Source organism: Genypterus blacodes, unplaced genomic scaffold, assembly GCF_046128005.1.
Source record: "Genypterus blacodes isolate CSIRO-AG114 ecotype Tasmania unplaced genomic scaffold, CSIRO-AGI_Gbla_v1 ptg000212l_1, whole genome shotgun sequence".
Classification (NCBI taxonomy): Eukaryota; Metazoa; Chordata; class Actinopteri; order Ophidiiformes; family Ophidiidae; genus Genypterus; species Genypterus blacodes.
This window is the reverse complement of record NW_027467011.1, coordinates 202501-217040: the sequence shown is the minus strand read 5'-3', so window position 1 is coordinate 217040 and position 14540 is coordinate 202501. Positions and strand designations below refer to the sequence as shown.

General features: G+C 50.3%; 1 protein-coding gene across 1 annotated transcript in view; it reads right to left on the bottom strand.

Moving 5' to 3' along the window:
- LOC143015708 (receptor tyrosine-protein kinase erbB-4-like) overlaps positions 1-14540 on the bottom strand; it is a 162281-nt gene that overhangs the window by 71200 nt on the left and 76541 nt on the right. Inside the window, exon 2 of the mRNA XM_076169763.1 lies at positions 9228-9379. Coding sequence (XP_076025878.1) covers positions 9228-9379 — 152 coding nt within the window. The remainder of the gene's footprint in view (positions 1-9227; positions 9380-14540) is intronic.

Here is a 14540-nt window from a genome sequence, read left to right as displayed (position 1 = left end):
TTGATTCGTCATTATTGTTAAGATAATAAGCTACTTAATTTGCAATCGCAGGAAAAACAAGGCTCGATTCCCCCAGCGAGCGATCCGCTTCAGTCCTTATCTCAGGATCACAAACATGAGCAAAGCAAAACTCCAATCCAATTTCTCTCCACATAATGAGATTAACTATTAAATTAAAACATGATCTCGTTATAAACACGTTGATATGTGGAGATAATGAGACAATTAAGATCTCAAAGCGGGCGGGTTTAAAAAAAAAAAAAAAAAAAAAAAGATATTCAGAGGAAAAAAAACGGCGTAAACTCGCTCGTAAATCTGCGACGGCACAGACAGGTTAGGTGATGGGTAACACACACGGGGAGGACAGGAGAGTCTGCAGCCAATGAGAGGACAGGAGAGAGGACAGGAGAGAGGACAGGAGAGAGGAAAGGAGCGGAGGAGGGGTGTTACCATTCCCAGAAAGTGCAGTGCGGATGTGGGAAGTGAAGTGGAGCGCAGAGAGATATATTTTAAAGCATAATTAATAGTGCACCTGTTCCTGTCATCTGGATGAGTGAGAGTGTAAATGAGGTAGATGTGGGAGAGGGAGGAGGGTAGGAGGGAAGGAAAGGAAAGGAAAGGAGGGGAGAGGGGAAAGAGGGAGGAGGAGGAGGAGGAGAGGGGAGAGGGGCATCAAAATGTAATGACAGCGTTATAAAATAGTAGAGATGGGACACATATTATGGTGATTATGGTTAATTTCCATACATATAGAGCGTTCCTGCCACTGAGTCAAGGAGAGAGCAGCGAGGCATGTCAGCCGCCGCAGGGCCGCCGCCGGCGCCACCGCCGCCGCTGCCGCCGCTGCCGCCTCTCCACACCTTCAACCAGCCGCAGGACCCAAGCTGACTCCACCGCCACGCCGCCAAAGTCATGTGCGGGCGGGGATCTGTTAACCAATTCGCTTGGACGAGCTCCTGTGAGGGAAGCGTGCACGGCCCCACCCCCGACCCCCGACCCCTCCCCTCCCCCCTCCCCTCCCGCCGCCGTTTGGCTGCTAAGTACGGCGAGAGCACTCGACTGTGCCCAGATTTGAAGAAAATCCTGTAAAAGGAATAAATAAAAATGGAGGCCTTTGCGAGCGGGGCCATTGACTTTGAAATAAATGGAAACCCAGCCCTGCTAAATGTCACCGTGGAAACGCCCGGCTTATCCGCAGTAGATATTTGGAAGATTTTGTAAGACACATCTCAGGTTCCTTGATGGCTCCCTGGGGTGCTCCTCTGAGATGGAGTGAGGGGGTGAAGTGTGCGGGCGGCGGCGGGCGGGGGAGGGGGAGCTCATCAAACGCGGGGGAGCGTTTTGAACCCACACGCCGCTTCTTCATGCCGTTACATAAAATGCTCTCCCTGGATAGAAGCTCTGCGTCTCCGCCGGCGTGCGAGGGGCAAATGGAAATGAGATCCACTGCTAAACTCCATGAAAAGACTTTAATTGTGCAGGATTGTGGGGTGACAGGTAAGCCACTATAAAGGCTCCGGATCAATCCATCAACTCTTTTAATTACGATTAACGGCAGAAAGTCAGACTCGTCTAACTTTCAAGGAGACCGGCATTAAATCAGATATGCTTCATCAAAAGACGCGTATTCCTCGAGTACTTAGTCATCTAGACGGGGAGTTAGTGGAGGGAAACGCAGCAGGAGAGGAAAGACAAGGAGGAGGAGCCACAGAACAATAATTATTAATGATGATCCAGGCTTTGAAACTCATTTTCCACGTTGGATCGCAACGACTAAAGGCCTCAAGTGAGTTTTGTTCCAGTTACGACGCTGTCAGTCAGAGTTTCTGAGACGTTACTGCCACGGCGATGACTTTAGGATGACACCATGGTGTGTGTGTGTGTGTGTGTGTGTGTGTGTGTGTGTGTGTTCTGCCTCTCGGGCCGATGACACTTATTGTCTCAGACAGCGCGACAATCTCATACGAGGGCGCATCACGAGGTGTCTGTGTTGTCAGGACGCATTTACAGTAAAGCGCCTGGCTCTGAAATTAAAACCACCAAAGGGCAAACTGTGCGGCGGCGCGTTAGCGGGACCAGACTAAAGCGGTTACACTATCTGATCCTCCAGCCGCAGTGTAAACATTAATACATAACTCATGAGGGGAGCGCTGTTGTAGCACCGTTGTGCGGCGCTTCACGTCGTGCCGTCGCCTTTAGGGGCGGTGCGTAATGCAGTTATGTGACAGAAGCCTGTGCCTGTCAGCCACAGGCCAGGGCCCGCCTCCTCTGTCACACTTAAGCCCCTCATTATTAATGGTTGGGCCCGTTTCTTCGGACAGGGACGGCGAGATCCCTGAAGCGAGGGGACAAATGCTGCGACAAAGGGGGTCCGCGGAGTCCAGGGAGAGGCTGAGCGCTCTGCCGGGCCCCCACGCCGCCTCAGCGCTCTGCGGGGGAGGAGAATGTGCTTAACGGGCCGTCCAGGTGATGGATGATGAGGCCTGGTGTGGACACATGCAGCCGTAGGTAGACCAAGCAGGACTCTGGGTGATCAATTTCTGTCAGGAGACCCGCGAGTGTGTTCTTCTTCTTCTTCTTCTTCTTGTACGGAGGCAGCGCAGCCTTAAAGGCGATGATGATGATGATGATGATGTTTACAAACAGCCTGATATATATTTCACCTGCACGAGAGCAGAGAGCGTGAAAGTGGAACCAGGCGGAGAATAAGTGGAATATAATTGGAGGAATAGTGGCAGAGAGGAATCAAGTGGACATCTAAACCAGAGAGGTCTTAGCCTGATCACTCTGTCTGAGTCTGATCACTCTGTCTTAGTCTGATCACTCTGTCTTAGCCTGAAGTGACAAATTGGAATTTGTGAACTACAGATCCATTCAGGGCAGGTAAGCAGGACCGATTACAACCACGTCACATCTGATCTATCTGGGCTCTCTATAAACTGAGAAGTGTGTGTGTGTGTGTGTGTGTGTGTGTGTGTGTGTGTGTGTGTGTGTGTGTGCGTGTGTGTGTGTGTGTTAGGAACGGGGGCTGGATGCATTCCTCAGCCATTTTGTCTCAGTGGCATCATCAGTCGTGATAAAGTGCTGCTAAACTACTTCATTACTCTGGAATCAAATTGCTCTAAGCGGAGATGGATGTCCTGATTTGCAGGAACACAAGGCGTGTGTGTGTGTGTGTGTGTGTGTGTGTGTGTGTGTGTGTGTGTGTGTGTGTGTGTGTGTGTGCGTGAGTGAGTGTGCTGCATGTGCATACGCCTGCCTGCATGCATGCATTAGCAGGAGGGCTCGGCGGGTATAAATCAATTCCACAGCGTAATGGAATTTGACACAAATCATAAATGACAATTGGCATCGGCAGCACAATATAAGCTTAATCTTATAAAAGCTCAATGTTATACATCAAAGGAAGGGGAGAGAGAGGAGAGAGGCCGAGAGGAGAGAGGCCGAGGAATATGGGAGTCTGCCTGCGTCGCCTCGGTGCCTGCTGTTGTACCAAAGAGATGTTTTTAAAAAAGGCATTAGGAGAAACACACACACACACACACACACACACACTTGATTCCTCTCTGCTCCATAGTGGGGAGGTCTGAACGGAGCCATTACGTCAAGGTCAGGCAGGTTTGTGACAAAGAGGCCGGCGGGCGTTGACATTTCTGAGGGTCTTTTAAGATGTTGGGCTGAAATCCCATTACGGAAATGCATCAGAACACAAAATGGCTCCGGTCTGAAGTCTGATCCTCCTGGACTCGGTTTGTCTTACAGAGTGACAGATTCCTGTGCTTATGAGGCTGCGGGGGCTTTAGATGACATCATCCACACACAAGTCCTGCATCCGTCCTCCTGCGAGCACACCGAGTCCAGCGTCTCACAACCGCTCAAGGGTTTCACATCAAAACAAACCAGAGAGTCCAGCTGGGAAATCAGAAATCAATGAGATCAATGGAGATTAATACAGATTATTGAGACTGATTCTCATTGTTTGGGTCTGTTTGATCACATTTTGCCAGCTGAAATGGTTTAAACACCTCCACTCTCCTTTGCTGCCACACTGCTGTGCACACTGAGCGAACACGGGCCATTTCCCCTTACTGTCCCTTTAAGGGGCCGCGTGTTTACATCTCACCTCTCTGCAGAGTGTGACGAGTCCTCCGACGTGTTTAATGTGTTCACATCCACGCAAAGGAACACAAGCAGCAGACCAAGCCAGCTGAGCGACGTGTGTGTTTCACAATCAAAACCATTTGCACCTGGTAATGAGATATCACAGGTGTGTGTGTGTGTGTGTGTGTGTGTGTGTGGAGACAAACTCCACAGTGTTTGACACATACTGAGTCAGACAGAGTGGGAAATGAGCAGGACCAGGGTGTGTGTGGGGGCGAGGGGGCGGGGGGAGGGGCTTAATCTGTTCCTCTCGGCCCCGTGCATCTGCCGGTGGTAATTTGCGTTAATGACGGCGTCCCAGCAGGGCCACTCACTCCGTTCAGAGTGATTTGGAATTGATTTAGTGCATTAATTACGCCCCTGTTACGCCGGTGTCACGGACAATATTTTACAATTTGATAAGCAAAAGACGGCGCCGTGGGATCGCTTTGATGAATTGCGAGGGTTCAGTGGCGGCACGCTTTTATGGCCGCACCTTTTAATTTAACGGTAATCACTCCCCCCCCCCCCCCCCTCTCTCTCCTCCGCACTGTGGAGGCAGCAAGACTTTAATTCCACCTCAGAGACCTCTGCTCCGCTCCGTGTCTGCTTTGATCAGGCCCACAGACACACACACACACACACACACACACACACACACACACACACACACACACACACACACACACACACACACACACACACACACACACACACACACACACACACACACACACACACACACACACACACACACACACACACACACACCCTGAGATGAAGAAGTGGACTGAACAGGCGTCAGGACGGGCTGCATGAATGCTTAATGTGTGTGTGTTCACTCCCATCCCAGGCATTGTTTGTGTGTTTATCTAGAGCATACGGTGTCGCTCTGGCCTGTCTCTCTCTCTTCCACGCTGCGGGCTAGACAGGCAGGAGCGCGGTAATGAGGAGGTGCTGCCTGGTACCACCTACCGAGCTCTCCTGGGGGCCACATGACACCCCAAGGTGCTCAGCAGCCCCGTCTGCAGCTCCCAGAAGAGATCAACCTCAGCCCAAAACTCTCATGTGGCCTCGTTTGTCAAAGTTAAAGAGTAAGGTTTGATTTGCTTGATAACGTCTGACACGGCAACGCTTTTGCCATTTAAAATGATGAATTACATCTCTGCCTGTTACCGTGGTGATGTAGGACCGGAGGATTAGGATACGGGGGTTGTGTGAAGCGACAGTCTGGCTCACAAAGTGTCCCATATTGTCTCACGTAGATTGGTTTCATATTTTGGACGTGTCGGCTCATAATGTGGCAGACGTGCAAGAAAGAAAAAAGAGAAGAAGAAGAAGAAGAAGAAGAGTCGGGTGCCAAGAAGCTCCAGCACGCTTGGAATCTTCTTCTCTCACAGATTCACATTCATAAAGTTGCGTTCAAAGTCATTCTGAGGGCCTTGATCAATCCCACAGCATTATTTATGTGAACAACCACACACTGACCCGTTTCCAATACAAGTCAGCTCCCATCTAGAACTTTCCACAGCCCTGCTTTCCAGCTCTTTCATCCTCTTTCTTTTTGGCGCTCGTTCCTAGAAAATTCCACGAGGAACAGTTCCGGAAAAAAATATCTATAATTAAGCCGTTAATCGTGAGAGCAGAAGATTTGTTTGGATGTTTTCTTTCTTGTAGGACTTAAGACGTCTCCATTACGCCGGCGCTGACAGAAGATGCTGCGGCGGGTTTGTGGGTTTGTGCCCACACCGTTCTGGCACGGTGCTGGCTGGCGCGAGCAGGGTGCTAATTTTCCCAGCATTAGTGAGCTGTAATTATGCGATTCGCTGCTGGGCGCCCGCGAGGTGCTAACAGCCTCTCCGTTCCAGGCGACAGTCCCAACCTTTTACAAGCTCCTCCGTCGGTTCAGAGGCTAATGAAAGTCTGCAATTTGCCCCCGATAACACGGCCCACTCCAACCGCCGCCACGGGCCGTGATGTCGCTGTCGGGTAGAGAGGCCTGAGGCGGGGATTGTCCCACGCCTGAGAGTGAGATTTCCATAGTGGGTAGGAAAGGAAGGACAGAGAGAAAGGCGCTTGACCTCGTGACCTCTGCTTCTCCGTCCCTCCACCTGAGTCACAGCTTTCATGTTGAGTCGAACGGCCCCCAGCATTCAGATCCGCCGCATTATAACTTGGGCTAAGACGCGGATGAAGTGAGCTTTCATTACACCTAGATCACAACAAAACTCTTTTGAGTGTGTGTGACATGAGAAGAGAGAGAGTGACAAACATCATCAAGGTCAAGCAGAGGGGGAGAAGAAGCCTCGCCGTGAGAGAGGGAGAGTCATAGAAATATACATAACAACTCCTCGTAACACACACACACACACACACACACACACACACACACACACACACACACAGGTGCTCCTCTCTGAGTCTTTCTTCACCTCTGCTGAACCAGAACCTAAACCTGCAGAGCCACATAGAAGAAAGAAGGAAGACTTTGGGAATGAGTGCCTCCACACACACACGCACACACACACACACACACACACACACACACACACACACACACACACACACACACACACACACACACACACACACACACACACACACACACACACACACACACACACACACACAGCCCTCCCCCCTCTCCTGGCTGGTGTGTGTCAGAGATAAGCCGTGTAAAGAGTGCCTCTGTCTGCATGTCGACAAAGTGTGAACACCTCACTGACCGCGTCATTCATCTCCCTCGCTTTATTGCCGAAGTGTGTGTGTGTGTGCCTGCGTGTGTGTCTCTCTATCCTTTCCTTGTGATGTTTTCTGTTCTCTGAGGACAAGCTGAGCTTTGGAATTCCAGATTATCAGCATTAAAACAGGCGGAGGTGTTTCTGTCTCCCGTGTCCTGCGTGTCTCCGCCCCGGGGGCTTAGGGACAGACGTCCCCCGACCCCTCGCTCTCAGTTGCGTCCCTGGCACGGCGCCCTGTGTTTTGCAGCTGTAGCCGGCAGATTGATCAGGCTTTAATGAAGAGTCCTCCAGCCTAGGTGACATCATTAGCCGGTCGCGGGCCACTGAGGGCCACTGAGGGCCACTTGGCCCGGCTCCTCGCTGCACTTCGGGGAAAACGGGGCCATTCCGAGTGACAGACAGGTGGTGGCCAAGGGAACGGGCCGGCAAACCAGACGGAGCCTCTGCCAGGCAGCAGCAGCACGGTAATGCCCTTCAGACACCTGTGCCTCTGTTCACAAAACGCTTTATCTTTCCATCAGAAGTACTTCTGAGGAACCCTCAGCTCTTTAAGGACGTTTAGAGTTTTCACTAAGAAAAGCAAAATCTCAGGCCAACTTTCAGTGAGTTGACCTTGCCTGCTATGAAATTCAACTCAGGATGAACCGATGCCTCTGTTGGTATATGACCACGTCTCACTTGCTCTCTTCTTCTCAGAGAGGAGACTGGGAGGCAGGGAGGAGGGGGGAGGGGAGGGGGGGGTGGACCTGATGGTATGTTAGCATGCTGCTCCTTAAAGATCTGAACAGAAGCCAGAGTTACAGCACGCAGCATTCTGGCACACATATCTGGCACCATCTGTATCTGGAACAAAAAAGAACTCATCCAGTCTGAGTAAACCTGCAGCATTTTGAAGTATAAAGTCATCAAGCTCAGTCCAGGTGAGGCTCTGACCGTGAATGTAATTCCAGATTAGCACATGGCTTGGATTCTCTTCATTCTCTGGGTCAGATGCAGATTGATGCCAGGCTGGCTGACCTCTACATCTGTGCTCAATTCAATACGGGCCGCATTAAAATAGATTAAAGCCAAACATCACACTCGGCATTGTGTTCAGCAGACAGAGGTCACGCAGGATCTGCAACGAAAGGTCAACAAAGGTCAACAGAAGCCTCAATCAGGTCGCTTTGATGTGGTTGTGAGTAGAGTTTGTCTTCAGCTTCTCCTGCGCTCACGCTATCCAACGGCAAGGGGAAGATTAAGGAAAACTCGAGAAGGATTGTGCGACTGAGGGGAAACCTGAGCTCCGGGCTGGCCTAGGGAGCCTGCTCATCCATCTTAACTGTCAGGATCTCGCCACTCAAAAATCACAGTCTGCCCTCCCTCTCCATCCCTGCTCTCTCTCCATATTCACACACACACACACACACACAGGCACACACACACACACACAGATATATGCGTATACAAACACAGACACACACCCCCGCGGCACGGTAGCTGAATGTCGCAATTTTAGCACAGCAGCTGTTTCTGCCTGACATAAAAGTGACACCCCTCCAGCTCTCTCTCTCTCTCTCTCTCTCCCTATCCCTCTCTCTCTCTCTCCCTCTCTCTCTCCCTCTATCCATCTCCGGCGCTGCGCTCCATCTCCGGCGGTCCGGTCCGCACCTTCCAGGCTGCCGTTTGAGACGAAGCAAAGCCCAAATCTTCCGAGTCCGCAGGCTGAACTTTCCATGAACTGTTGTTGTTTCCTGTTGCAAATTTATGGCAAAATTCAAAACATTTGCACGCCGTAAAAGAAGCAGATCTCTCAAAGCTCCGTTGCTCTCAGCAGGGGGGAGGAGAGGGGGGAGGGGAGGGAGAGGGGGGGGGGGTCCTAAATGAACGCCTATTTGCTGTTATTAGGAGAATAAAGCTCGTCCTCAAAATGACGACCTGGGGGAGAGACAGGAAGTAACAGGAAGAGGCAAGACTTTACAATCCTCACAGGACTACAGGTGATCTGCTTCTGACCAGCTGGGCCAGAGCCACAGAGTTGCTATAGAAACCACATACTTCCAGAATCCTGACCACCCCCCCCCCCCCCCCCCCCCTCTCTCATATATGCCTAACAATTCCCCAGATGCCTAATTGTTTCCCTAATGACGCCGGGCCTAATGGGACTGTTTATGGTATTCATTTGATAGTGCAGGCCCAGTAATTAGACTGCACCGCACTTCATTAAACAGCAGGGGGGGGGTTTGGGGGGATGGGAGGGAGGGGGGAGGAATACAGTACAGAACCAAGACCCAAGCTGTGTTCAGCCCGGAATTGTGGGTTATCCACGTTTTCACCGCCAGAGGGACTGAAGCTGGTTTCTCCTACCTTGAGGAAGGAGAGGTTCCGGTTTCGATCGATGCTGGTGATTTCCAAATTCCCCATGACGACTTCGCAGTTCTCGTAGAGCTTCTTCAGCGTGCGGTACTGCTGGTCCAGGTCGGACAGGGTGCTCAACTTGTTCTCGGTGCCGGGACAAACTAAAGGTAAAAGACAAGAGAGAGAGAGAGAGAGAGATAGAGAGAGAAATGAGAGGGTAAACAATGACATCATCAACGCAGAAACATGGAGGAGTGAAGCCAGAGAGTAAATGTTATAAATGAAAGAGATTGTACTGTGAGCTCATATGAATATTGATGTTATTTGGAAGCAATGATTAAAAGAAAAAAAAGGCCAAATAAACAAGCAATTAAAAGACAAAGATTCATGCTGTAGGTTACAAGTTGGACTGGATCATTATTTTGGGATTTGAGCAGCGAGTCGCCCCGGATCACAGCCCCTCCTCCTACATACTTCAACCTCTGAGGTCAGAAACATTATAGTCCTGTATCAGATCAACCAACCTTCTGTTCTGATGTGTTCACTCCTCTGGGCGTCAGTTTGTTTGTTTATTTGTATTTTTAGCAGGAAAAACTACGATTCTTTGCTTCCACGTGTTGAGATTGAACTTAACGAGCCCGGCGTGTTCAAAAGCAGCTCAGCCTTAAAGATCTGCTGTTACTAACTTCATCACCGCTCTGCATATGCAAGAGAAAAATCAATGGATGTTTGAGCCAGCAGTCGGTTTGTGAGAACGGTTGAGATAATGAGCGGAGGATTCATGAGGGAGGGGCAGCGAGGGAGGGGAAGCAGCGGGAGGTTGGGAGGGAGAGGGAGATTTTAGGGGGGAATCCGAGGGAGACAGACGGAGAAGAAGAAGATGAGAGGAAGCATGGAAGGACTGAGGGCACAGGGGCGGAGGAGGAGGAGCGAGGGGGAGATGATGCAAATAGCCTGAGAAGGAGAGCGCAGGGGCAGACGTGACCCTCGCCGACAAGGGAGCGCCGAGAGTCGGGACGGGGCGAGGGACGAGCGAGGTCAGAGGGGCGAGGGTGTCGTTCCTCTGAGGCGCTGACCTACAGTCTGGCTCTGAAGCCCCGGCACAGCGTTTTAATCACAGATATTCAAATCACGGCGGTTGACCTTTACGGAGGGCGCCGCTCGGAGACTTTACTCGGCTGATGAGATAACACGCCTTTGAGGATATTATAGGGAGGCGGCGCTACGAGGTGGGAAGCTAAGGGCCGGGAAGAGAGAGAGAGAGGGGGACGTTTCCAGACGGGTTCAGTCTCAAAGTGAAGACGCATCTCTGAGGTAACCAGGTGACGGAGCGACGCCAACGTGCCCGGATACAAGGTGGTCACATCGCTATGGTGATGTAAGACAGAAGTAACCGCCGTGTTTTGGTACTCGCTTGTGAGCTCTGCTGTTCTGGCGACCGCGGTGACGACTTCATGCTGCTTCCACTCATCAAACATGTTTCCTCACTCGCCAGCCCATCAACCAGTCAGTCAGTCAGTCAGTCAGTCAGTCAGTCCAACCTGCTACCATCTGCTCCGTTCAGCTGGCACCGCCGCCATGCTACTACTGAAGGTCTGTGTGCGTGTGTGTGTGTGTGTGTGTGTGTGTGTGTGTGTGTGTGTGTGTGTGTGTGTGTGTAGGCACTGGAACAGACTTTGGCTGTAATTACACAACTCAGCCAAGTGTTCGGACAGGATGTGGATGACATCAGCTCAATATTCCACACTGTCAAGACAGATAATGGGATTAAGATCAAGATCAAGATTAGGATCAAGATCGAGATTAAGATTAAGATTAAGATCACTGTAGCTGGTCCACAGCCTGATTGTCTACTGAGCTCTTAATCGCCCCCTAGTGGTAAATGATGGTAAATGCTGGGCAGGAACACTCGGAACATCGTGAAGATTTCAGTTCAAGTTCTTACAAAAAAGTGACATCACCAGAGATTAGAAGAAAGGGAGGATAAACATGAACACACTTCTGCCAAACGGTCCGACCTCAATTCTCTCAAAACGATTCCCTTCGTCTGAACTACAGCACGTCATGAATACGGAGTGGAAGGATTTTACAGGTGTAAAAGAAGAAAAAGAGGAGAAGAAGAAGAAGAAACCAATGGAGTATTGCGTAGTTGAACTTGGCCCTATATTGAACAACATTGAGAGCTCATAAACTCCTCAATCGCTTCATGGATCGTTGGTTCGGCAAAGACGAGCGTGCGTCCTCTTCTCTGCCGTCCTCCATGTTGTGTGTGGGATAGAACGGCAGCGAGGGGACATGAGCTGACACACACACACACACACACACACACACGCACACACACGCACTCACACACACATATAAATTAGTTATTAGATGAAATGATTTAACGGAGGCTACAAACTTAAAGGAAAAATTGGTGCGATCGATCGGTGTGTGTGTGTGTGTGTGGAAATGAAAGGTTAGCGGGTGTCTGTAATAATCTGTTATTGAAACCTACTTTTGTGTGTGTGTGTGTGTGCGTGTGTGTGTGTGTGTGTGTGTTTGTGGGTTTATGTCTGCGATAAAAGATCAGAGGGGAGGTGAGAAGTGAGGGGGAAACAACTCTCACAAGCCAATATCACCCAGCACACACACCCAGCACACACACACACACACACACAGAGAGAGCGAGAGGGGCAGAGAGAGAGAGAGAGAGAAGAATAGCACTCATTCAGGATGAGTAAAGAAGGCAATGCCAAGGAAAGAAAATAGAAAGAAAGAAAGACACGCACACACAAACACACACAAGGAGAGAGTCTCTCTCCCCCTTCCTCTCTCTCCCTCTCTCTCTTTCTCTCTCCCCCTCTCTCTCTCTCTCTATTTCATGGTGGTTAATCACTAATTTATTCCGATTTTTGGTTTTGCTCCTGTTGCCGCTTGACTTGTATCCCAACCGGCGTTCCTGCTGCTGGTCGGTCGGTCGGTCTTCCAGCAGCAGGGCAGATGCTGGGGCGCTGTGAGCCGTAACGGTTGACCGAGTGGGTGGCTGCTCTGCAACCGTTGGGGGTCACGATCGCGACCCGGCTAATGCGGAAACAAGTTCAAAGCTCGGGCTCCAGGTCAGCGGCTCCTCCGCTGTGTTTCCTACCGCCGAAACGGCTCACACACACACACACACGCCGGCTACTTATTTGGCCCTGTTTACTTCCTTCCTGTTCAGACCGACTCCTTAACTTTAACTACTGTTTACAGTAAATGTGAGCTTATGAGCTTCTATGCTTCCCACGCTGTAAGAGGAGGAAAACTCAGTGCAGAAGCCTCCTCCTGATAAATAGCCTGTATGAAGTAAAAGTTTATAGCTATCAATTTTTACAGCCCCGCGGGCACGAATCCAAGCGCTCCTCACCCAAGGATCTCACCGACATTTTCTAAAAGTTATTTCCTGAGTGGAAGAAGAAGAACAGAGAAGCAGAACTGTAGTTTCCCTCTAAGATGTACGATCGCACTAAAGCCCGGCTGTGGACTGAGAGCGTCCGCTAACGTTACATCATCTAGCTTCCCCTGGATAGTGACGCAAAGGTGGTGCAGCTAGCTCGCGTGTTTCTAGGGACGGAAACAGACGTGAGTTATGGCGTCGACCCCCGCGAAGATCACGGCACAAGGACACGCAAAAAGCCTCCGCAACGCTGCTTAGTGTCTTTAAAAGAACTCGCAAAGACGGTCGAATCAATAACAGAGGAGAATAAACGACTTTTCCCCCCAGGTAGAAACAGATAACAGAGGTTTCTCTCTCACTCTCACACACACACACACACACACACACACACATTTATGTGTCTATAAATATTTGACCTTCTCCCTACTGTGGTGTTTTTCTTCTGAAGTAGAGAGAAACCTCTTTCAAAGTTCTCAGACTTCCCGTTCTGATCTCCCAGCTCTGATTTGGTTTTCCCCGACCACATTCTGACCACGAGGATGCGACGCTTCCAGAATGAACCTGCCGTGGTTTCAGACATCTGGACTTCCTGCCTTCTTATCGGGAATACAGAATGTCACAGAAGAGATTCTTCTCTAAATGACCTCATTGGTTCATCGTCCCTCTCTGAAAGCGTCAACATGGATTGATCCGGAGGGACGGCGGCGGCGTTGATGGGGATAAATAATGGATGCTATGCTGTGATGAGTGCTTGCGTGCATGCAGGGCGGTCATGAGGAGGAGGAAGAGGAAAAGGAGGAGGAGGAATACTGGAACAGGAGCACACAAGCAAACATTCCTCAGGCTGGAAAACTCCTCCACTCTGACAGAATCCATCCCTTAATCAATCCCCTCTCACACACACACACACACATACACACACACACACACATCCTGCACCTTCACATGACACACTCCTACACGCTGTGGCTTCAAAAGACACCGAGGAACCGAGACCACATCAAATGGTGGGATGGTTATTACTGAGACCAGCGTTCCCCAGACACCACTGCAGCCGCCGCCGCCACCATCATCATCATCATCATCATCTGCTGCTCCTGATGGCTGCTGACGAGGCAGACAGGCGGCTTACAGGCTTACGCTGCGTCTCAACCCCCACGAAAAAGGAATCAGTTTGAAGAAAAAAGGGGGAAATTGCATTCCCAACGGACGAGGCAGGACGGGGAACTTCCTGTGTGGGAGCGTTTACAGAGCGGCTCCATCAGAGAAGAATACATGGATTTAATTCATCTGTACTTCATCTATTCTGTACATTTCATTCTTGTTGGCGTATGATGACACAGAGTAAAAGTAAACTCTGTCTCTAAGCTTTATGATCCTCTCTCTGCAGGGAAGGAGGTATGGGCCTGTCACCACCTTCACTATTCAGAGTTGTAACATGAGGATGACATCATCTTTTCATCCTTCATGTATGTCACATATCATCTGCAACAATTCTGCTATAAAGACAAAGACGTCCTCTCTTCCTTCCCTTCGTCTTTCGGCATCTTCCTCCTTTCTTCTCTCCCTCTTCCTCCCTCCTCTCACTCTTCCCCCCCCCCCCCACTCCTTCCTTCTCTCTCTCTCTCTCTCCCTCCCACAGGGTAGCCGACGCCGACGCCCCCATGCATCTTCATTTCGCAGTCGCCATCAATTACACACACACACACACACACACACACACACACACACACACGCCGTGAAATGCACTCAAAGGCATGATTGTCAAGTGATGTGCATCCATGTACGACAGAAAACTACACATAAAAACTACACATACAGGGTTCACACACACACACACACACACACACTCACACACACACACACACTCACACACACACACAGCATTAAAAGTACTCAAAGGCAGG